This window comes from Lygodium microphyllum, chromosome 10 (genome assembly GCF_053477565.2).
Source record: "Lygodium microphyllum isolate KBCC chromosome 10, Lygodium_microphyllum_v1.1.10, whole genome shotgun sequence".
Classification (NCBI taxonomy): domain Eukaryota; kingdom Viridiplantae; phylum Streptophyta; class Polypodiopsida; order Schizaeales; family Lygodiaceae; genus Lygodium; species Lygodium microphyllum.
The window spans coordinates 131,866,548-131,890,331 of record NC_141144.1 but is presented as its reverse complement, the minus strand read 5'-3'; the positions used below and the strand labels follow the sequence as shown (position 1 = coordinate 131,890,331).

At 39.8% G+C, this 23,784-nt stretch overlaps 1 protein-coding gene across 1 annotated transcript in view; it reads right to left on the bottom strand.

The window, feature by feature from the left end:
- The window catches only part of LOC148030573 (tryptophan synthase alpha chain-like), a 78,206-nt gene extending 58,244 nt beyond the window's left edge, over nucleotides 1-19,962 (bottom strand). Inside the window, exons 1-6 of the mRNA XM_087686930.1 lie at nucleotides 19,676-19,962; nucleotides 18,746-18,892; nucleotides 18,595-18,660; nucleotides 18,276-18,384; nucleotides 18,097-18,173; nucleotides 17,929-18,006 (exon numbers count right to left, since the gene is read on the bottom strand). Coding sequence (XP_087543056.1) covers nucleotides 17,929-18,006; nucleotides 18,097-18,173; nucleotides 18,276-18,384; nucleotides 18,595-18,660; nucleotides 18,746-18,892; nucleotides 19,676-19,858 — 660 coding nt within the window. The 5' untranslated portion in view covers nucleotides 19,859-19,962. The remainder of the gene's footprint in view (nucleotides 1-17,928; nucleotides 18,007-18,096; nucleotides 18,174-18,275; nucleotides 18,385-18,594; nucleotides 18,661-18,745; nucleotides 18,893-19,675) is intronic.
- Between the last annotated feature and the right edge of the window lie 3,822 nt (nucleotides 19,963-23,784).

The window sequence follows — 23,784 nt, the reverse complement described above, 5'->3', positions numbered from 1 at the left end:
CATGGAAGCCGAGTTGGAGGCTATTGAGAGCAATGGCACTTGGTCTCTTGAAGGTGATTGGTGTCAAGTGGGTCTTCAAGACCAAGTACCTTAGCGATGGTTCTTTGGACAAGCACAAGGCTCGCCTTGTTGCTAAAGGTTTTGCTTGGCGCCCACGCATTGATTTCCATGATACTTTTGCCCCCACTGCTCGTATGGCGACTATTCGAGCTGTTCTTGCCTTGGCTGGCCATAAGAGATGGCCTGTTTATCAGTTGGATGTGAAGTCGGCCTTTCTGAATGGTGAGTTGTAGGAGGAGATCTATGTTGAGCAACCTCCTGGCTTTGGATCCTCGGATGGGAAAGTTTACAGGTTGAAGAAGGCCTTGTATGGCCTCAAGCAGGCTCCGTGTGCATGGAACGAGAAGATTGACTTGTTTCTTCAGTTGAAGTTGGGATATCGGCGCTCCAAGGCTGATCCGCAGCTTTATGTGCACACTTCCGAGGTTGGTTGTATGTTGTTTGTGTTGTATGTTGATGATTTGATTTTGACAGGGGATCATGCACAGAAGGTCCGAGAGACCAAGACAGCTTTACATCAAGCATTCGAGATGACGGATTCGGGGCTTTTTCATTTCTTCTTGGGTCATGAGATTTATCAGTCTCAAAGAGGGATTTTCATCTCTTAGCAGAGGTACATCCAGGAGCTCTTGGTGACTTTCGAGATGGAGACTTGTCGGCCCATTACTACTCCTATGGATCTGAATTGAAAGGCCACTTCACACTCAAATTCTCCCATGATGGATGCGTCACGCTACCGTCAGTTGATTGGATCCTTGATTTGGCTTCTCAACACTCGTGTTGATCTTTGTTTTACTGTGGGTCTTTTGGCAGGGTTCATGACAGAACCCAAACAGGTGCATTGGCAGGCTGCCTTGCGGATTCTTCGGTATTTGAGGGGGACCTCTGACTTAGGGATTTCTTATCCCGCAAGTACAAATGCTTCCGATCTGGTTCTTGCAAGTTGGAGTGACTCGGATTGGGCTGGAGATGTGGACCACCGACAGTCTACTACAAGCTACTGTTTTATCTTGGGTACAACTGTTATCTCTTGGAGTAGCAAGAAGCAGCCCACAGTAACCCTTTCTTCTACTGAGGTGGAGTATCGGGCTGCGTCTTCCACCACATGTGAGGTTGTGTGGCTTCGGAGATTGTTGGAGGAGCTTGGCTGCCCCCAGACTCGTCCTACTCTTCTGCGGTGCAACAATGAGAGTTGCATTGCCTTGGTCCAGAATCCAGTATTCCACGCCCGGACAAAGCACATTGAGATCCAGTATCACTTCATTCGGGAGAAGCTTCTGGATGGAACCATTGATGTGGAGTATTGCAAGACGGCGGATAATCTTGCAGATTTGTTCACGAAGGCGCTTCCTCAGGCTCTTCTTCGACAGCATTCCAGATCCCTCAGCCTTTTGACCCATCCACGATCTGAGAGGGGGTGTTAGACGGTCATTTCCTGAACAGCTGGACAGTACGAACGTCAATGCCACATTAGCAGGTGCCACATCAGCACCTGCAGTCGGCCAGATTTCCTGTAGCCAACCTGGTGCTGGGATTTTCTTTTTTTCGGCTATTTATAGCCTGTTTGGTGGCTCACTCCTGCATTCATTATTCAGATTCTGATCTTAAAGATCTGTTGGCTGAGACAGACTGTGCTCGGGCTGACAGAGATCGAGGTTATCAAGTCGAAGACATACGCAGATATTTCCTCTGCCCCCTTGTGTATTTTTGCACTCTTATACAGTATACTACACCGCAGATTTTCTGCGTTTACACTATCTCATTTTCTCTCTCTCTTTTCTCTCTGTGTTCTCTCTCTCTCAGTCTTTGTCCTACGCTTCCGCATCGCTGCACTCTAACAAACACGAAGTAAAATGGAGTAATAAAAAGAGGCTAAAAAGGTCATACCTAAACATGTTATGGAGGATGCATCTCAAGAGAAGAAACAAAAAGGGAAAAAAAGGAGCAAGCAACCCGGTTATAGGCTACAATCGGATCTTGAGGCTACTACAAACCTTAAAAAAGTCTTGGAAGAACACATACTTGGAAGTAGAGTGAAATTCACACTTAGTAAAGTTCTTGGAATTGCGAAGCGTGAATTTCATGACACAATCATTGATATGCTAAAACGAAAAAGACACTTTGATGGTAAAGTTTTGCAAGCATTAATGCAAGCTGACAAAGACATAGAGAAACAACTTCAAAGGGAGTATAATGATGCATGTAATGTTGTTTTGGAACTGGCCAATGTTGAAAATGGGCTGAATGAGAGCATAGACAACAAGCTTATGGCTGAAAATGGTATTGTGGGTAGCAGTAAGCATAGAGAGAAGGCTATGTATAATGGGGATGTCCATCAACAAGTACATGAAGAAGAATATGCTCATTTTATTCCAAGCTGTCATTATTCACGAACGCATTAGGCTTGTGCTAGAACATAGACGATTGTTAAAATGGGAGAAAAAGAGACGCCTTGCATAGCTCTCTTGGATCATAGTTCTGAAATCAATGTTAAGGCACGCAGCTTGTATGAGAATGGAGGTTAGCCAATTGATGTAGATCCGGGCTGGCGCATACGCACCAACAAACAATTCATTAGGGGATCTTTATGCAGCTTGTCCAAATGTGCTCGTGACTATTGGAGATGTTAGGGATGAATATCATTTTTTTGTGCAAGATTCATGTAGCTATCCGATGATTTTGGAACAACCCTATATTTTGGAATCAAGGCTAGAAACAAAAGCCTTAGATAATGGTTTTTTATATGCTCGAGTTTGAAGTAAAGATAATACAAAGGCGGTACAATTTCTCACTGTTTGTGTAAATCATCCCCGCAATCGGGATAGCAGGCTGCGGGATAATCCCATGCCACCTAATACACGAGAGTTTAAGGGTTTTTAGATAGCACTATTGTAAGTGGAGGCTATGGAAGTGCCTCTAGGAAGATAATTATGCCTCCAAGAAAGGGGGAAATTATGTTTGTGTTCGGATTGCAGGAATAGTCAACATGTGGTCTTGGCAGTTTTAAGAATATTTCAGCCATGTGCAGGGCTGAAAAGAAATATATAGGTCGGGCTGAAAAAGCCCAGCTGAAGACGTATGGTTTGATGGCTGCAAATGAAGGAATTTCAGGGCTGTTTTTAGGGCTCGTTGATGTTGATACAATGGCTGAAATTTCTGCAACAATTAATGCTGAAAACACGGTTGAAAAAGAGTTTATTTATGTTGATACTTTAGAGATGTATGAAGTCTATTCAAAAGTTTGTTGAGCATGAATATTATAGGCTGCAATATGGGTTGCAAATCATGGCTGAAGCAAGGGTGGATATAAAGTACAAAATAGTTGCAAAGAAGGTTAAGCTTATGGCTTTGCCTTTACCGCTTGAAAGTGATGGGTAAGCTAAAAAAGTGTTTTCAACAGCCTAATTTACGGGATCCACATGGAGTATGACATAAATTTACAATTGAAACTTTACAAAAGCTAAAAATTGGTGATACAAGCTGTCATGAGGACATGTATTTTTGAAACCTCACTTAACATGTGGATTAATTTTTAATCACATGATTAAAAGAAATCACGGGATGTCAAAGGCAAAAGTTGCTATAGCCTATAAGTTATGCCGCACAGGTACTTGGTAGTGGTATCTGGTGCTAGTTGTTGGCCTAGGTCATTCATTTGGCCATAAGTGTTAGTTAGTGACACCAAAGAAGTGGCGTTTAATGGTACCTAATTGGCGATGGCACAAAGACACTCGGGAATGGAAGTTGCCTAGCCAATTTAATTATTGGCTAGACAGATTATTTTTCAGGGCACCGAAATAATTATTAAAATAATTTTTAATATTTAAATACTAAAAATTAATATTTAATTATAAAATGCTGAAAAAACCATTTGAAAAGGCTGCCACTTGTCAAAAATGCCCATGCAAGATTGAAAAACGTCTTTAGAGACTGAAGAGAGACATTTTTAGTATATTTAACCTGCAAGAGAGAGGGAGGAGATGCTGCTGGTCTGATTTGCGGACATTGGAGGACCTTCTGAGGTAGCCAGGGGCAGGAGAAGACCAATCAACAGCAAGTGATAGCATCTATAGGATGTTGAGGCAGGGTAGCAACAATAAATGACTGATTTTCTTCAATTCTTTGCATCTATAAGCCGTTGTGGTAGGGCAGTAGCTGCATTTGACTAATTTTCAGTCATTCTTCGTAACAAAACTTTGAATTTTCTCTCTTTATAGCTTTCTCTCTCATCTCCCAGCCATTTCACAGCCTTGCTCCAAAGATCTCAACATTTGGACCCTTAGAGGCTGAGAAATTGCAAAATTCTCTATTGTAAACCCCAATTTACAATAGAAATTAGGGTTTAGCAATAGCCTTGATAAGCGTGTCAGAAATTGGAAGCTCCAAGACTTGGATTTTTCAGGACTGAAGGTAAATTTCAGCTAAATTCAAATGGAGGACTAGCCAGCCATTGAATTTGGGGCATTTTCATCGTCTATGAAGTGGGTGAAGGCCAATTAAGTGTCCGAATCAAGGGGCAAAATAGATTGAAGACTTGCTGCTCACTTTGGACAACAAGGGGAGTTTGGATTGCAAAGGTTTTTCTTCAATAAAGCTAAAGAAATACCGAAAGGGGTGCCAATTTTAGGGCCAATCGCGTATGCATTCTCCAAGATCAGTAAGTAAATTTGTATTTTCAGATTTACATTAATTGTTTTTTGCTGTAATTAAGTTGTAATTAGGGATTTACCACCCCTCCATAGAAGGAAGGCTTACACAAGCTTTCTTTTGCCTGCAAAAAGAGATTGTTTCTTGTAGATGTTGGCAAGGCATGGGAAAGCCTTTGCGTTTTAGCCAGATGAAATGGATGTGTTGATCCAACCATAGTTGCACCTATAGTGATCTTTACAGTATCTCATGTGCCATGGAATTTAAAGTCTATTCCAGTGCCTCGGGCATATTTGCCTAAGCTGCTGGAGCTTTTAAACGAGAAGATTAGGATGCGGATTTCGGAGCCCTCTTCAGCTCCATATTTGAATTGGTGGTTTATTGTTCCAAAGAAGAATGGTGCTTTGAGGTTTATATGGGATTTACAACCAGTTAATAAGGTCACCATAAGGAATGTTGGATCAAGCCCGATAGTGGATGAATTTACATAAGCATCTGCAGGCAAGGCAATTTACTCTATGGGAGATTTATATTCAAGATATGATCAATTTCAGCTTGTATTGGAAAGCCAAGTTATCACTACCATGAAGACACCACTTGGATTGGTTAAGATATGTACGCTTTCACAGGGAGCAACCAATTCAATGACGCATATGATGAATGCTATGCATAAAGTTTTGAGGGAGTATATTCCTCAGTTGACCTTACCCTTTCTTGATGATGTGCCGATCAAAGGGTGTAATATCCATGAGAAGAATGAAGAGTTGAATGAGCAGGGATGTAGAAGATTTGTGGCTAATCATATTGTGAATTGTGACAGAATTTTAAGCCATCTTGAAGAAGTGCATTTGACTCTGTCAGGCGAAAAGTCAATATTTGGAGTGAAGGAAGTATTAGTTGTTGGGCACGTATGTGACCATATAGAAGAAAGCCCTCTCTAGTGAAGATTGATGCCATAAGCAAGATGCGGAGACATGTTCGAATGTATCCGAGGTGAGAAGATTTTTGGGTGCATGTGTCTTTTACTTAATATAGATTCCACATTTCACTCATATGGCTAAAAGTTTATATCAGCTCTTGAGAAAAGAGCAAAAGTTTTAGTGGGGTAAACAGCATACGAAGGCAGTTCAAAAGTTAAAGAGCTTATTGATTTCAGCCCCAACACTAAAGAGAGCAAATTATGAGAATGAGCAACTTATTATTCTCACTGTGGATACAAGTCCAATTGGCATTGGTTAGGTAGTAGATCAAGGTGATACTGATGGGAATAAATATGCCATTCTATTTGGAGAAAAGGTCCTCAATGAACGGCAACGACGGTATTCTCAAGTCAAAAAAGAGCTTTGGGGTGTAGTGACAGCCCTTAAGTGTGATAGGGAGTATTTCATGGGAGCTCATGCAGTGGTAGAGACTGATTGTCTACCTCTATTGGGCATGATAATAAATTGCTCGACTCCCGATATTGCCGTGTTACAGTGGATTGCATATATAAAGTCACTTAACTCTCATTTTCAACATATTGTAGGTAGAAAAAACCCCGTGGTTGACATGCTTTCACGAGCAAGGTTTGAAGATGAAGAGGAGCTGCTAGAAGATGAAGAGGATAGCATGATAGGTGCTGAAAATGACTTTATGACAGCAGGGAACGAGTATACAGCTGTTGTTACTTCAGCAAATACACCAGGTACAACTGTTGTAACAAGAATTTCAGTAGAAAGAAAATAGCTTACAGCCATGGAGAAGAGATCAACAGTGTTATGCCTTAGTGAAAACACAATTTTTGGAACAATTGTATGATAATGATTGGCTGAAAATAAGCCAATATCTCAACCTCATGACAAAGAAAGTTGAGTGGTCTGAAGCTGAATTCAAAAGAATTAAAAGAAACACTTATGGGTTTTTCTTGAAAGATGGATATTTATGGAAGTATGCAAAGAAAAAGAAAGGAGCTCCAATACGTGTATTGGGAGATAGGGCTTCTCAACAACAGGTGATATAGGAGTTTCATGAAAGCTTATGGGCTGGACATAGAGGAGTTTGGAACACATTTGCCAAGATATAAAGATCCACACATGTGTCTTTCACTTATGGGCAGAACATATATAAAGATATGGAGCATTATGCGGAATCATGCAGTGTCTGTCAAATGCATTCCACGGTAAAGCATAGAGATGGGTTGCAACAGACCTTTCCATTGTTTATGCATTACAAATGGGTAGTTAATTTGGTTACCATCCCTACAAGTTTATAGAATATGAGATATCTTGTGCTTGCACGAGAAGACTTGAAAAATCAAGTGGAAGGTCGAGCTCTTAATACAAAAACTACTCAAGCAGTTTGCAGGTTCTTATTGGAGGAAGTCTTTTGCAGGTATGGTTGTGTTGGTAAAGTGGTTGCTAATAGAGGAGAATTGGATGCGGATGAGACTCTGACTTCTTTTCACGATTAGGTATCAAGCTAGCTTTAACTTCAGCCTATAATCCTAAAGCAAATGGCAAAAGTGAAAGGGTCATCAGCCTATCATTAAGGCATTAGCAAAGTTATGCAAGGAAATGATGAAAGAGTAACCAAGAATGTTACCCTTTGCTTTATAGGCTGATAGGACCACTCAATGTGCAGTTACAGAGTATATGCCTACTGAATTAATGTATGGACAGTAACCAATCATGCCTATTGAGGAGACTATTGCTACTTGGAGTGTGCTACCATGGGAAGAGGGTTTGAATAGAGAAGAGTTACTAGTCATACGCATTAGACAATTATAAAGAAGACCTGAAGACATTGAGAAAACCATGAAAAAGCTGAAGACTGCAAGGATCAAGAACAAGAAGAGGTTTGACAAGCGACACAAACTTCAACCAGGAGCTATACAGGAAGGGGGCTGGGTGCTGGTTTATGACAACAATTTGGAAAATCAACATATTGCCAGTCAAAAGATGGCAAAGCGGTAGTTTGCTCCATATGTGGTAAGATTTGTTTTTGACAATGCTACCTATGTATTGAATGAGATGGATGGGACAGCTCTAAGAATTCCACTGGCTGGAAAACATATCAAGCTCTTTAAATGTAGGGAGTCTTCAGCATATGAGTTTACGAAGTTGGATACTAAGCATGAACATGAGAATATGAAAGAAGAGGAGGTAGAAGATGAAGACATTGACATGGTAGAGGATACTTCTTCTGACACTGCAGATCCATAAGACTTTGGCACATGCCGGAGGATGTGCACGTTAGGAGGGGATGGATGTCATGGGATTTTATGTTTACAATGTGAAAAATGGAGATGCTATGGATCATGTAGGTCTGCATACTTAGTCGACAAGAGCTTCACGATAGATTACAGGACGTAATGCAGTGACTCTTTAAGTTCATTTTTGCTTGGAAATCACTAAGTTCAGCAAGTCTACTAGGTTTGAGCACAAGACATGGTATATACCCTTGTTAGTGACTTAGGTAACTTTAAGTATACTGTGTGAAACTTTGGAGTTATATGGAAGAGTACACGGCCTTCAGCATGATTTGTGCCGCAATTCACATGAGTGGGCTGCAGGGAGAGCGTTGGACCGCAAGAGGAGCCTCCAAAGCATGCAACTGAAGATCAAGGGGAATAGTCAAGAATAAGGGGGAGAAAGGTAAAGTGTAATGCAGTGACTCTTTAAGTTCATTTTTTCTTGGAAGTCACTTAGTTTAGCAAGTCTACTAGATTTGAGCACAAGACATGGTATATGCCCTTGTTAGTGACTTAGGTAACTTAAGTATGCTGTGTGAAACTTTGGAGTTATGTGGAAGAGAACAGGGCCTTCAGGAAGATTTGCGCCGCAATCCACACAAGTGGGCTGTAGGGAGAGTGTTGGACCACAAGAGGAGCCTCCAACGCATGCAACTGAAGATCAAGGGGAACAGTCAAGAATAAGGGGGAGAAAGGTAAAGTGTATCTTTGTATGCATTTTGGGAGAGAGGAGAAGGGCTATGGTGCTGTTTTGAACAAGGAAGAACAGGGAATCCATGACCAGAAAGATCTCTTCTTGCTTCATTTGCATTCTCAAAGCTTATCTTGATGTTTAAAGCTTGGTTCTTGCTCCCGGGATCTAGTGTACCGCTTGGAAAAGCCAAAGAAGTGATTTTTCTTGGTCTATGGGCTGTTTTGAACTATTCAAAACTATCATAAAAAGGGCAACCCACAGTCCACTCAATTTAGAAGAGCTTGCAAGTGATCTAAGTGAATGTATGTATTAAATACGGTCCCTAAACAGCAAGGGAACCTTGGGCATTTATTAGAGAGGCTTATGATTGGGTTTGTATGCATTTTGGAGCTTTGATTGAGGGCTGGAATATACTGTTATTAACAGGGCTGAAGTGCTTCTTTAGCTTTGATAGGGATTTGAAAGAAGTATTTGATATATGTTTTAATTGTAAAGGCTTCTACCACTACTAGATTGAAGTTTACATGTAATTTTGCGACGAATACCTATAGCAGTCAATGGATGGCAGCAGCATGGATCATGGGTTATGTTATGTATTTGTGAATGAGCTGGGCTATTGACTCTGTGTCTTGGACTTCAACCCAACCTTATTTGGATGTATTTGGTTATGAGCATCGTAGCTGATGTCTTCCATATATGACAGGATGCTGAAAATTTTTAACAGACTTCACCTCTATCAATTTTCTTCCACATCTTCTATTTCTTTAAACCCCTTCTCTTTCATCTACTCCTCTCCCTAAATCTCCCTTCACCCTACTGTCTCTTGCCCCCATGGTAGACTTTCAACCCCAAACGCTCCGACAACGGGCAGCAGCCAAAGGCTTTATAGCACCCCAACCAAAAAACTGACCAACCTGATCAGGTGGCTGTGTTTCATGCAACCAACCTGCAAAAAACCGATGCCCCCTCATAGCAAAATGAAATGCACTCAACCAGATCGCTGAAAAACAGTGCGAACGCACTCAAACAGAAATGACAGGCCGGAAACTGAAATGCAAGGGCTGTCAGAGCCCCACCCTCAATACATGAAATGCCAACAAGAACAGCCTAGCACCACTGTAGAATAAGCAGGAAAATCATGTTAGTCAAAATGACTAACTCGGATTTTTAATCATAGCTGGCATTCTAGCTCAAACAGAACACAAAAGCAGACAAGAAGTGAAGTGCAATTAATTGATTGTTAGTTTGTGATTGCAGGTAGGAGTATGCATGCTTGTCTGCTTCTATAAGTCCAAGATCCCCGATGTAAAATGCAGACTACTGCTGCAATGGCAGTAAGTTTAGGCTGCTACAATCAACAAAAATGCTGTTGTAAATGAATGGAAATCAGCTGCTTCAAAACATCCCCAGCTCAGTGAAGAGGAAGAAACTTCACACAGCTAGCAGGAAAACCTGTTACCGGCTGCAAAATATACAGAATGCTTTCTTGGGACTCATGTAGCAAAGAAACTCTTCAATTCAACTGATAAAGTGAGAAGACTATTCCCAACAACTCAAGATTGAAAACCCGGTGTTCTTATGATGCAGTTGACATACTTCCAGATATAAAAAGAGGCTAGATATTCTAAGCATAAGCTCCTAATGCCAAGAGGCATATTTCACGGTGGATTCCGTGAGGTTTTGCGGTGGATTCCGTAAACTTTGATGACCGGGGCTCATACACAAAGTGGATTCTTTGTGCGAGAAGTTGATGGGGACGCCTGTCTTTTTCGGGCGTTTCATTAATTTAGTGTGTACATGGGTGATTCCGCAAAATGCATATTAAATTAATAAACGTTTATGAGTTTAGAGTGCGCACTTGTAATAAATTAAGGTTAGGATTTATTTCTAACCAATTGATTTATTTATGTAGCTGAAGACTGCTAGGTATTCACTTTTGTCGATTTAATTGTATTATTTTATTAACGATTGTAAATGCTTCAGTTGATGTGTAAAGATAGCAGCAGTGGCGGAAGAAAGCATTGGAGGATAGCGAGTATTCGATTTATTAATTATATTTTGATGGGCGCATACCTTAGGCATGGCGCCTATATTTTGTCACGCCTATTTATTGAGGCGTTGGATATTTATTATTATTTTATATGCGCATGGGCGCACGATTATGTTATTTCTACTTGGATATTGTATTGGGCATGCTAGACTCTTTGGGCACCGCCCATTAGCTTTATTCCTATTTTGTGTTAAAGCAAACTCAAAAGCTAAAAGCTTGCTATTTGGTAATTTGGGCTATTATTTAAGCTTGAAGATGAATAATACATAAAATACATGCTTTGTGGAGCGCTCACACAAGGCATGGGGGGAGATTGCACCCAATTGGTCTCTTATTCATGTCGTTCATGCTTTTTACATTGAATTTTGTGCAAAAAGTAGAGTTCTATTGTTCTTGGGGACCTTCCGGCATTCACTATGCGAGCATACAGCATCCGATCTGTGCACCAATGGTATCAGAGCGAAGCTGAGATCAAGAGCTTCTAATCGCTACCCATCTTGTGCGAAAGCGGAGCTCCTGGAACGATCGGGCTCTACGGTCAATCTCGTCGCGAACGGTCGATACAGGCAGATTCCTGGCGATCAAGAACCCCTGTTTCCATCATCAAACTGCGAGGGACCGGTTTGCAGAGGCGGAGGACCACTTCCATCTCTCCTACATCAAGTCGTCAAGAACAGAGATAAGCCATATTCTTTGCCAAGCTTAAAAGCTTTAAACTTTAAGTTATAAAGCTTAGTCAATTAGAAGCTTAACTAAAGCTTCAAAAACGATTCGTGATGAAGGATGTCAGGATGTTCTGAGCGCCAAAAATTGAGCCGAGGACATATTCATGTCCTTAAAAACGACGATTGGTCAGAAGCATTAAGCCTCTTAATCCCATAAGTCACCTAAAGCCATTCAACCATTCAAGTCTTCAAAGTTCTTTCAAGTCAAGTTCTGCAAGTTCGATAAAGCAACTAAGTTCTGCAAGTCTACAAACTCTGCAAGTCACATTAGTCTGGTACTCTGCAAGTCAGACAAGTCAATTGGAGTCGAAACTAACTTCTGTTCAAAACTCATAGAAGGGTTGCTCTTGCGCAGAAACTCCGAACTGCAAAGTTGTTCATTGGAAGGTACTCTACGCATACGCAGGTTTGCTGAAGCATTTTCAGCATACGAAGAAGGATAAAACGCAGATTTTTCGAAGATTTGAAAGCCACACCCGAACATACATAAGCCTTGTATTCCCGAACTTGAGCTACGCTCATCCCGCTAACTTAATTTTGAGTGAGAAAGGTCTTTTGAGTTTTGCAGGATGACGGAACCACATATGGATGATTTAATGGCTGAAGGCTACCTTAATCTACGATGGAGCAAAAGCTGGACTTAATTATGATGCAATTGGATTAAGAACGAAGAGCTAAGCAAGCATTACAAGTTCAATTGGCAAATTTACAAAGATCGTCTACGGACAAAGAAGAACCTCAATCTGAAGATCTTATCCGACGTACCATAGACGCGACTCTCGAAGCTCAAACTATCCGCAAGGAATCAAAGATAAGTAAAAGAAATTTCAAATTCCGTACTTTCAATGGCACTCGAGAGGGAAAAACTGTTCTTGCATTCATTAGTCAGTTTGACGACTATTTTCATGAGGAAACCTATGCAGAAAAAGATAAAATCAAGTGTGTCACTAATCATTTAGTGGATAGAGCATCTCTATGGTGGACTGTAGTACGCAAGAGTATAGATTGTCCCGCTACCTGTGAGAATTTCAAGAAGAAGTTTATGCAGAATTTCCTTCCTCCACAATTTCATGAGAAAGCTATAAAACAATGGGATCTTCTTCAGCAACGAGATCGTGAGTCTATTCCTCAGTCCACAGAGCGTTTTTGGAATGCACTACTCCAACTACGCATGCTTAAAGACGTACCTGACACGATACACAAGCGCAAGTATATGTCTGGACTCCTTGGGCATTACTACGCTGAAATTAACATGTTCAAGCCTGCTACTCTTGAAGACGCAATTTCATTAGCTCACGACACTGAAGACAAGCTGCGAGGTAGAGACAGACTTCCACAGCAATTCCAAGCCAATGGTAACTATGGATCTAAGCAATTCAACTCAAACTTAAAAAGATTTAATCAAGGTCGTTTCACTTCATCCTCTTTCCGTAAAAATTGGGCAAAACCACCTGCTTTACCATCCAATGTTAATCAAAACCCCAAGCCTATTCCACAGCCAAATCCTAATGTCCCTAGACTTCCTACCATTGCAAACAATGTAACCAAAGCCAAGCCAATAGTATGCTATAAATGCCACCAGCCTGGACATTTAGCAGCAAATTGCCATTCGAAGAAGCCACCTGCCCATATCAACTACCTTGGAGCAATGAAAGATGAAGAACGTGAAAAAATGCTTGATTTCACGGAAGATGAGGACGGCACTACTACTCCTTCAAATACTTTACCAGGTATGCCAACTCCACATTCTTTATTGACTATGAAATGTTTAGTGCATGAAAAGGAAAAGATTATTTTGCATGATGACGGTAGCACTCATGATTTTATTTCAACAAAGCTAGTAAAAGAATTGAAGTTACAGACTGTACCTACGCATTGTCGCATCAAAGCAGCATTCTTAGGCACTAGGTATAATGGTACACAGGAAGTGAATGACTTAGAGATTCAAATTGGTCAATACACTGAAAGAAGAAATTTTCTAGTTATTCCATTACAGTCGAGTGACATTATTTTAGGTATGCCTTGGCGTCATCAGCATAATCCAGATATAGATTATTCCATACATTCAATTAATATTAAATTTCAAGGAAAACCTATTACACTGTATGGTATATACCACATGCATCTAATGCTTTCCCACTGCTTTCGCATACTCAAGCTAAACGTGTATTACGCAAGAGTAGTAAATCTTATCTCATTTGGGTAAATGAACTGCAAGTTAAAGAAAATCATATGCACCCTAGGCATAAAGAATTTCTTGCACATTTTAAAAACTGTTTTGCCGAAGATTTACCACCTGGTTTACCTCCTTCACGTCCGGAAGACCATAAAATAGATTTGATTCCTGGTACACAACTACCTTGCAAAGCACCATATAGGCATAACCAGATAGAGCAAAAAGAAATTCAAAGTCAAGTTGAGGAATTACTAAATAGAGGATTGATTAGACCTAGTAGTTCTCCATTTGGTGCACCTGTTCTATTAGTCAAGAAAAAGAATAATACCTATCGTATGTGCATTGACTATCGAGCTTTAAATAAGATCACTGTAAAGAATAGGTATCACATTCTGTAAAGAATAGGTATCACATTCCTAGAGTCGATGACCTTATGGATAAACTGCAAGGATCTGCTATATTTAGTAAAATAGACCTTAAGTCTGGTTATCATCAGGTGAGACTAGATAAGTCAGACATATTCAAGACTACATTTAGGACACAGTTTGGTCATTATGAATTTTTAGTGATGCCATTTGAATTGACTAATGCACCTGCTACATTTAGTAGAATGATGAACCGTATATTTTTGAAATATCAGTATTGTGTAATTGTTTTCTTTGATGATATTTTGGTGTTTAGTCAAAATGAGAAAGAATATTATAAGCATTTATCATTGGTTTTTCAATAATTAAAAGATAATCAACTGTATGCAAATCCTGAAAAGAGTGAATTCTTTAAAACAGAAATTGAGTATTTAGGTCATATTGTATCATCTGATGGAATTAAAGTTGACCCTAAGAAAATAGATGCAATATTGAATTGACCTGTACCTAAAAATGTGCATGAGTTACGATCATTCCTTGGTCTTGCTAGTTTCTATAGGAAGTTTGTACGTAATTTTTCATTACTTGCTTTACCACTAACCAAACTTCTCAAGAAAGGTATTGTCTATCATTGGTCCAAAAATCAACAGAAATCCTTTGACTTATTGAAACATGCATTAACCCATGCCCCTGTCTTACAGTTGTCTGATTTTAATAGACCATTCTTTTTAGTAGTAACCGATGCTAGTGGATCAGGAATAGGAGCCGTACTTATGCAAGACAATCATCCTATAGCCTATTCTAGTTGTAAGCTGAAACCCTCTGAACTGAAATATTCCACATATGATAAAAAATTATTAGCTGTTGTACAAGCATTAAGACAGTGGAAACACTACTTAATGGGTTCAGAATTTATGATTAAGACCGATCAGCAAAGTATTAGACATTTACTTAGCCAACCCCAAATATCTGACCGACATATCAAATAGGCATCTTTTATCCAGAGTTTTCATCCTATCATTCAATACCAACCCGGGAAAGAAAATGTAGTGGTTGATGCATTAAGTAGAAGACCTGTCATTCATAATATTTCTGTTATATCTTTTGATTCTTTGATTGCTATGAAAGATACTTATTATCAGGATATTACTTTTCATGCTGATTGGAATAAATTAGTTCAAAATAACTTAATTCCTATTGATTCATTATCATATAATGATAGATTTATGCTTTATGAAAAGAGATTGTGTGTTACAGTTCCATTCCGATCTTTTGTTTTGAATAAGATTCATTGTCTCCCATATCAAGGTCATAGAGGTATCATATCTACTTTACGTACATTAACTGAAGATTTTTATTGGCCGCATATGGACACTGATGTATCTAACTTTGTTTCTGAATGTTTGATTTGTCAAAGAGTTAAGAGACATCATGGTAAACAGTATGGATTACTTATGCCTTTATCTATTTCATCTAGACCATGGGAACAAATTTCTATGGATTTTATTACTGGTTTACCTAATACTAAATCTAACCATGATATGATTTGGACAGTAGTAGATAGGTTTAGTAAACAAGCATATTTCATTCCATGTAAGAAAACTTTAACAGCATCACAAGCAGCACAATTGTTTTTTAAAACTGTTTTCACTAACCATGTATTACCAAAAGTTATTATTTCTGATCGTAATTCTAGATTTTGTAACAACTTTTGGATTACTCTGTTTGCTAACCTAAGCACAAAAATTGATTTCTCATCTGCATTTCATCCTAAAACTAATGGACAAACAGAAGCTACTAATAGCACTATTTTAGATGTTTTACGTACTTATACTATTTCTAAACCTCAGGCATGGAATACACATTTGCATTTATTACAGTTTGCATATAACAATACACCACACACATCTACAAAGAAAACACCCTTTGAAGTGATTTATGGTTATAGATTATCTACACCTGTTGCATCTTTGTCAAATAGAATTCAGAGTGCTGATGATATTGCTAGTATGCATAATACTATTTTTTATGAGGTTAAAGACATGATTGCTAAAGCCCAGTAATCATATACCAAACAAGCCAATAAGAAAAGACAAGCAATGAATTTCAAAGTTGATGACTATGTTTCGTTGAGAATAGAAAAACATAGACTACAAAGTGTAGATAAACACCCAGTTGTGAAATTAGCCCCTAGATTCTATGGATTATTTAGGATCATTCATAAAATTAATGACAATGCATTCAAGTTAAAATTACCACCTCACTGGAAAATTCACAACACATTTCACATTAGTTTATTAAGACCCTTTAGAGGCCAATTACCTGTACACCCTGTTTATGAAAACCCACCTTTGTTAAAGGAAGAGACTGAAATACTTGAACCAGAAGCTATCATAGATACTGATTTTATGACCACTAGAACTGGTCGAAGATATTCTAGATATCTAGTTAAATTTAAGAACCATCCTGTAGAGGAAGCACAATGGATGCACGCTAGAGACTTAAATGCTTTTCCCACTCTGTTAGCTCCACATTAAGCTAATAGCAATTGAGGTCAATTGCTATCCCACCCCGAGGGTACGATGCCAGGAGGCATATTTCACGGTGGATTCCGTGCCACGGTGGATTCCGTGAGGTTTTACGGTGGATTCCGTAAACTTTGATGACCAGGGCTCATACACAAAGTGGATTCTTTGTGCGAGAAGTTGATGGGGACACCTGTCCTTTTCGGGCGTTTCATTAATTTAGTGTGTACATGGGTGATTCCGCAAAATGCATATTAAATTAATAAACGTTTATGAGTTTAGAGTGCGCACTCGTAATAAATTAAGGTTAGGATTTATTTCTAACCAGTTGATTTATTGATGTAACTGAAGACTGCTAGGTATTCACTTTTGTCGATTTAATTGTATTATTTTATTAACGATTGTGAATGCTTCAGTTGATATGTAGAGATAACAGCAGTGGCGGAGAAAAGCATTGGAGGATAGCGAGTATTCGATTTATTGATTATATTTTGATGGGCGCATACCTTAAGCATGGCGCCTATATTTTATCACGCCTATTTATTGAGGCGTTGGATATTTATTATTATTTTGTATGCGCATGGGCGCACAATTATGTTATTTCTACTTGGATATTGTATTGGGCATGCTAGACTCTTTGGGCGCCGCCCATTAGCTTTATTCCTATTTTGTGTTAAAGCAAACTCAAAAGCTAAAAGCTTGCTATTTTGTAATTTGGGCTATTATTTGAGCTTGAAGATGAATAATACATAAAATACATGCTTTGTGGAGCGCTCACACAAGGCATGGGAGGAGATTGCACCCAATTGGTCTCTTGTTCATGTTGTTCATGCTTTTTACATTGAATTTTGTGCAAAAAGTAGAGTTCTATTGTTCTTGGGGACCTTCCGGCATTCACTACGCGAGCGTACAGCATCCGATCTGCGCACCAGCTCCGTTCAAATCTAACAGCCTATCCAGAATCAAACAAAGTCAGCAGGAGAAGTTGATCCGCTGGTTAAAGCCACCAGTAATTAGTACTTCTCAAACTGCAACATGGCAGTGCCATGTCATCAGAGCACATGCCACATCTGTATATAGTGAAAGTGGTGAACCCCTTGTTTTCGACTGTCCTGATTCTATACGCGCTTCATTTATCATCAGACATTGGGAAGCCCTCAAAATGAAATTGACATGCAAACACAATGAATCAATCAAGCAACTTGCAGTTGAATCTCAGAATCCAGATCCCTTGACCTCCTCTTCTCTCTTGCTCAACATACGCACTTGCAAATAAGTTGCACTCCTACCTTGCTGCCGCTATGCACAACAATGGAGATAGTAGGGAGGCAAGCTTAGATCAATCAAGGTAGCAAGTTAGCTATTCTGAGTTAGATGTTCCAAAATTGCACTTGGTTCAGCAATAAGTTCAAGAATCTGAAATGCACTTAGTACAAAGTCCACTATTCACAACGCACCAAATAAACAAAACCTTGAGATGCTTGAGAAATTTCAGTCATTCGCCCCTTTGGCGTGGTTGGAGTTGTCAGCAATACCTTCAGCATAAGCAACTTCCAGAGATAAGAAATGCTAAACAACTAAGTCAAACCATGCTGAAAATCAAACATAACAAGATTGACCGTTACCAATTCAATATTGTACTCAGCTGTCAACTTTCTTAGTGCATCAGTTTCCTCCAAAGGAAGATCAGGTATAACCAGACCTCCAAGCAAGCAACCAAAATGCCACAGTTGATCAGATTAATCAGCTGAGCCACATAAAAAACAAGTACTAGAAATCTGCTCAACAAGGGTAAAACATCTACCCGTGATGCCTGCTGCTTTGATAGAATTTAGAAAAGCATTTACTCCTCGCTTTAAAATGGGGTTGTAATAAATGAACAGCATAAGAGGAGCTCCCAGGTGAGGTATCACCTGGTAATATTGCCACCAGCACCCAAGCAAATAAGAAAACTAAGAAAGAGAGAGATGACCCTCACACTCACAAACCACCATCCTAAAGAGTGCTTTGAACAGCATAGTCGATAAATGTTGGCTTCTGTATGCACCATCTTAACTAAGAGTGCAGGGGTGCAAACATAGATTTCCTCTTATGAAACATCCTCTGATGAAATTTGAACCTACCTCAGTCAACATGTTCAATACAGCTTCCAGATTGGTGCCATTCTGAAGAGCTCGAGTTGCAGCAGCCTGCCAAAAAGGCCCAACACATTTGTAATCTATCAAAATTCACTCTTGCATTTTTTTCACTCTGCAAATTCACATGTTCAAGCACCTGAATAACAGAACCATCTGCAAGCGGATCAGAATATGGAACTCCAAGCTCTATAATGTCAGCTCCATGCTTATCGAGAACCATGAGCGCTTCAGCAGTTGTAGACAAGTTTGGATCTCCGGCAGTTATATAGGGTATGAGAGCAACCTGAAAACAAGCTGTTGCTGTCAGCATTGTTTAGTCAACATATCTGCCCAACACATCCTTAAACTCATTTTTGAGACATCACTGCTTAGCCGTGTAAACAATTGTCAAAGTGAAAGGTACCATAACACTCATATAGCTAGATAGTACTCTGCATTCAAGGGACCCTCCATACCTATCCTTAAGTTCCCCATATGAAAAACTACAGCGTAGCAGTTCATATTGCTGACCCACCAGTAGGTCTTGACATTTTCCAATGTGAGGAAAGGAGCTCTTTCAACTTTATTTCCCCCTATAGTATTCAGCGTCACGGGCGAGCAGCCATGTGGGAAAATGGGCTCTTTCCCCTTTCTTTCCCTGTAATGTTCAACAGCCTCTACTGGGAAGGCACTGCATACCTACCTAGATGCGATTGAGGGCACGCGGCTGCCAGCCCCATGCCTCCCTCACAGAAGCTTATAAGTTGCATGTATCTTTAATTTCCCATACAGAAAACTAGCCCTCGACGCATTAGATGGCATCATTTTGCAAAATTAAGCATAATAACCTCATCACCGATCTATCATCGGCATTGTAAGCAACCACACCAGCAATATTAATAAATGATGGAAATGATCCAGCTAAACCAACTGGCATAATCCGTTTGCAATGATGGATCGTCATGATTGTCTGATGCAAATTAAAAGAAGCAGGAAAATCTAGTAAAGGAGACCTTTTCTCCCCTTTCGGAGACCTTGGGACTACTCAACCTTGAGACCTCGAGAATGAAATGGATAAATTTCCGACCTTGCCGCGCGATTTGAGGTCTGAGAATGTTTGCGCGATGCTCTTTGCAGTTATGACTGCGCTCATTCGGACACTCAGGCCTGCAGGCAGGCACGGCGTGGAAGCGAAACGAGAGGAGGTCGACGGCGTGAATGAAATCGACCGAAGCCGGCTTGCGAAAATGGAAGAAGATAGAGCCTCCATATCCAGGAGCCAGACACCATACACAGAGAAAGCGACACACAGTTCAACGACAAGTTTGAGAGACTAAGTACAGTTAAATGATAGGATTAACACGGGTACGAATGCTGGGTCCTAAGAGGGGAGAGAGAAGGGGAGAGCACAAGCGAGCGAGAGTACGTGTTCGTGTGTGATTGGTTAAGGAATATCTAAATACATTATATATATATATGTACAGAACGCTAGGCCATTTCGTGGCAGTTTCGTACGCGAAGCGATAACATGGCAACTTCTCTCAATAATCCATTTTTCCTCTTTCTCCCTCCTATTTCTCCTCTTCATTTTCAATATGATTTATTTCTCTCTCTCTCTCTCCTCCCAATTCTCTTTAAGCACCCTCTCTTTTTATCTCACACACACACACACACAAAACTTAAAACTAAAAGTAGTTTAAAAAATTTAACACAAAATGTCAAACGTAGAAACAATCTCTTCCATGCACCATACTTACAAACTTTCCTCTCGACATCAATGTAAGCAATCATATGCTTGCACACGCGATACTTAAAAACAACAATGTAATACTAAAACGGGTCATAATCGAGACAAAGACCAAGTACCACGAAAAGAATTTCTATAAGAGACTCTCTCTCTCTCTCTCTCTCTCTCTCTCTCCCCAATTCTCTCTAAGCACCCTCTCTCTCTGTCTCACACACACACAAAACTTAAAACTAAAAGTAGTTTAAAAAACTTGTAACACAAAATGCCAGACATAGAAACAATCTCTTCCATGCACCATACTTACAAACTTTCCTCTCGACATCAATGTAAGCAATTATATGCTTGCACACGCGATACTTAGAAACAACAACGTAATACTGAAACAGGCCATAATCAAGACAAAGACCAAGTACCACGAAAAGAATTTCTATAAGAGACCTAGTGAAAACGAAGCCACAAAGGCCAAGTATAAGGCACGCAACTGTTTCTAAGCACCATAGGCAAATTACCGATGCCAACAAAAAAAGACAATGTCTCGAATATGCCTAATAGAAACAAAGCTTCCTCTTCTTTGAGTAATCATTAACAAAATCTTCCTCGTTGAGCAAAACGTGCGAAGGCGAAGCCGGGAATGATCCCATAGTTTCCATTGGTAATCTCATGGGCGATATAGTAGTCCTACCTCTCTCTTTACCACTTGCATTGGAACAAAAATCACAATATAAGTACATGGAACAATAACGTTACACTAAAATGGGACATAATTGAGACAAAGATCAAGTACCACAAAAAGAATTTCTATAAGAGACCTAGTCAAAATGAAGCCACAAAGGCCAAGCATAAGGCACCGACGTGTTTCTAAGTACCATAGGCAAATGGCCAATGCCAACAAAAAAAAACAATGTCTCCAATATGCCTAATGAAAAGAAAGCTTCCTTTTCTTTGAGGAATCATTAACAAAATCTCCTCCTTGAGCAAAATATGTGAAGGCGAAGCAGGGAACGATCCCACAGTTTCCATTGGTAATCGCATGGGCTATGCAATAGTCATATCTCTCTCTTTACCACCTGCATTGGAACAAAAATTACAATATAAGTACGTGGAACAACTAACAAAGATCATTCCATCCCAACAATAATAATACATGGTCGAACATTTGTGAACCACTCTGTAGGTACTGACAAACGTTGATGCGGTGTCACAAAACAACTCAAATCCTTGAACCCATATTTGAACCAATGCCTCGGTATCTTATCAGTATGAGAGCATTGAAATCTCTTATTATGGTCAACCTCGTACATATGTACCCAAAAACATTGCGTGTATCCACAATATACAACTTCAATAAAAACTGGGAGCTTGATATCGATATTAACATCATCATATAAATGCTCGATAACCCTTGCAAGTGTCATTCTTATGATATTATCAGGAGCTAGAGTGAGTAACGTGCACTGTAGCTCCTTTTGATAGTCAGAAGCTAGGTAATAGTGCCACTCTAGGGTAGGCATCTGCAAAAGTTAAATAAATAGTGAAATATGAAAAAAATATACTTCCAAGAAAGTATACGTCAACCAAACAGGGCACAGAGAGCAATTCACATGTATGCAAAACTAGCATCTCCGCATAGTCGTCAATAAACCTTTATATGCCAACCATCATCTCCCATAGGAAAAAGGAGGACATATAGCATTGGCATATATGCTCTATGCAAGTTTGAAATAGCAACATGTCAACCACCCCGAGTGTAAACATGAATATCCCGACGATCAAGAGTACCCTCGTCACCCTGCCCTGGCATGATAGCTGCAACCTCAATTGCTGCAGGAGCAGAGTATTATTTACTGGTTCTTTGAACACCAAAAATTTCTCATTCTTAGTTATTGCACGGGATTATTTTACAATTGCAAACCCACTAACCTAAAAGCATGTGCATATATGTTGTGTTGATGCATCATACATTGAAGCTCCCCCAACAAATTTGGTAATAAATCATGGATAACCCCTATCCTATTAAGCAACTCATGCTCAGTATCATAAACATAGAGTTGTGCAAATCTTGGCCTTTCTTGACGCTGCACATCAGGAAGCAAAGTACTTATACGATGATAAACAAAGCCATGCACTCTAAAGGTGTAACCATTCCCAATAACAAGTAGCTTGTCAACATTAGCCCCGAGTAATACAAATGCAAGAGCACTGTTGTATGCTCGTATGCTGTTTTTAAATATCCTACTCTAAGGGTGCATACCATGCAACAAATCATGCAATGGCTGTGGTGGATGTTGCAATGGTGGCAACATTACTTTTCCATTTCGACAACAGTGCCTTCCAAACAAAATCGACCCTTGCACCCGAGTCTCCCATCTCCACAACTTAGCTAAACACCTTTCACACATCACACAAAGACTCCCCATGGAATGCACATCCGGCTCTTGAAATAGTAGTATTGACGTTGCTGGGTGAACATCTGTTGCAGGCAAAGCATTTAAAATGGAGCACAATCCACCACTATGGGGATCAAAAACAACAATATTATGAACACGTGACTCATTAGCCACGGAATTTTTCACATTGTGGTGATTTCCAAAATCTAAACCAACATGTTGTTCAGCTGGCTCATTATCCCCATTTACAAATTCAACATGGCGAGACACATTCTCACAAACCACTCCACTAAGAATTCTCCCATGTTGGCACTTAGACATTGAAACATTATTAACATGTGACTCGAAAATCACATGATTAAGACCATTGCAACCACCCACTGATGGCAAAGCATTCGTCAAATCCACACCAAACTGTCGCGGGGCTTGAAATCCCCTAATGGTTCTATTCGGTGATGGCAAAACATTAGCCACATCTATACCAAACTGTGGTTGGCCTAGTTCATGATGACCACTTAGAATCTCCATATGGAACGTCAGGTTTTCAATATCTCTATGAATGGATCTACCACAATCTAAAATCCCTTTCCGAGCCCTGAGTCTAGCAACCTGACGTAGCTCATACCTTGTGGATGTAAGCATGTCCCTACGAACACGCAACACACAGTCTCTGCTAGTTGCTCGATGCGAATGCCCCATATTGATCAGTTGGCCACAAAACCTTTTATCAACGTATAAATACATTTAATATTTAAATATTTAAATATTAAGATTAAATATCAAGACACAAAACCACTACCACCGTATTTGAGTTAGTGTCTACAACCCAATCAATGTATCTGTCTACAAAGACGTTGCACCCGCCCATTAGAGAGAGAGAGAGAGAGAGAGAGAGAGAGAGAGAGAGCCTGGTTGCTAAGATAGAAGTAACCTTGGTAATAAACACATGCACAATTAATCCATTTCAATTAACTAACAAAAGAAAGTAAACACGCAACCTCAGAAACGACTATCAATACACTTTATCAAAGGCATGGTTTGATTTCAAAACTAAATGTATTG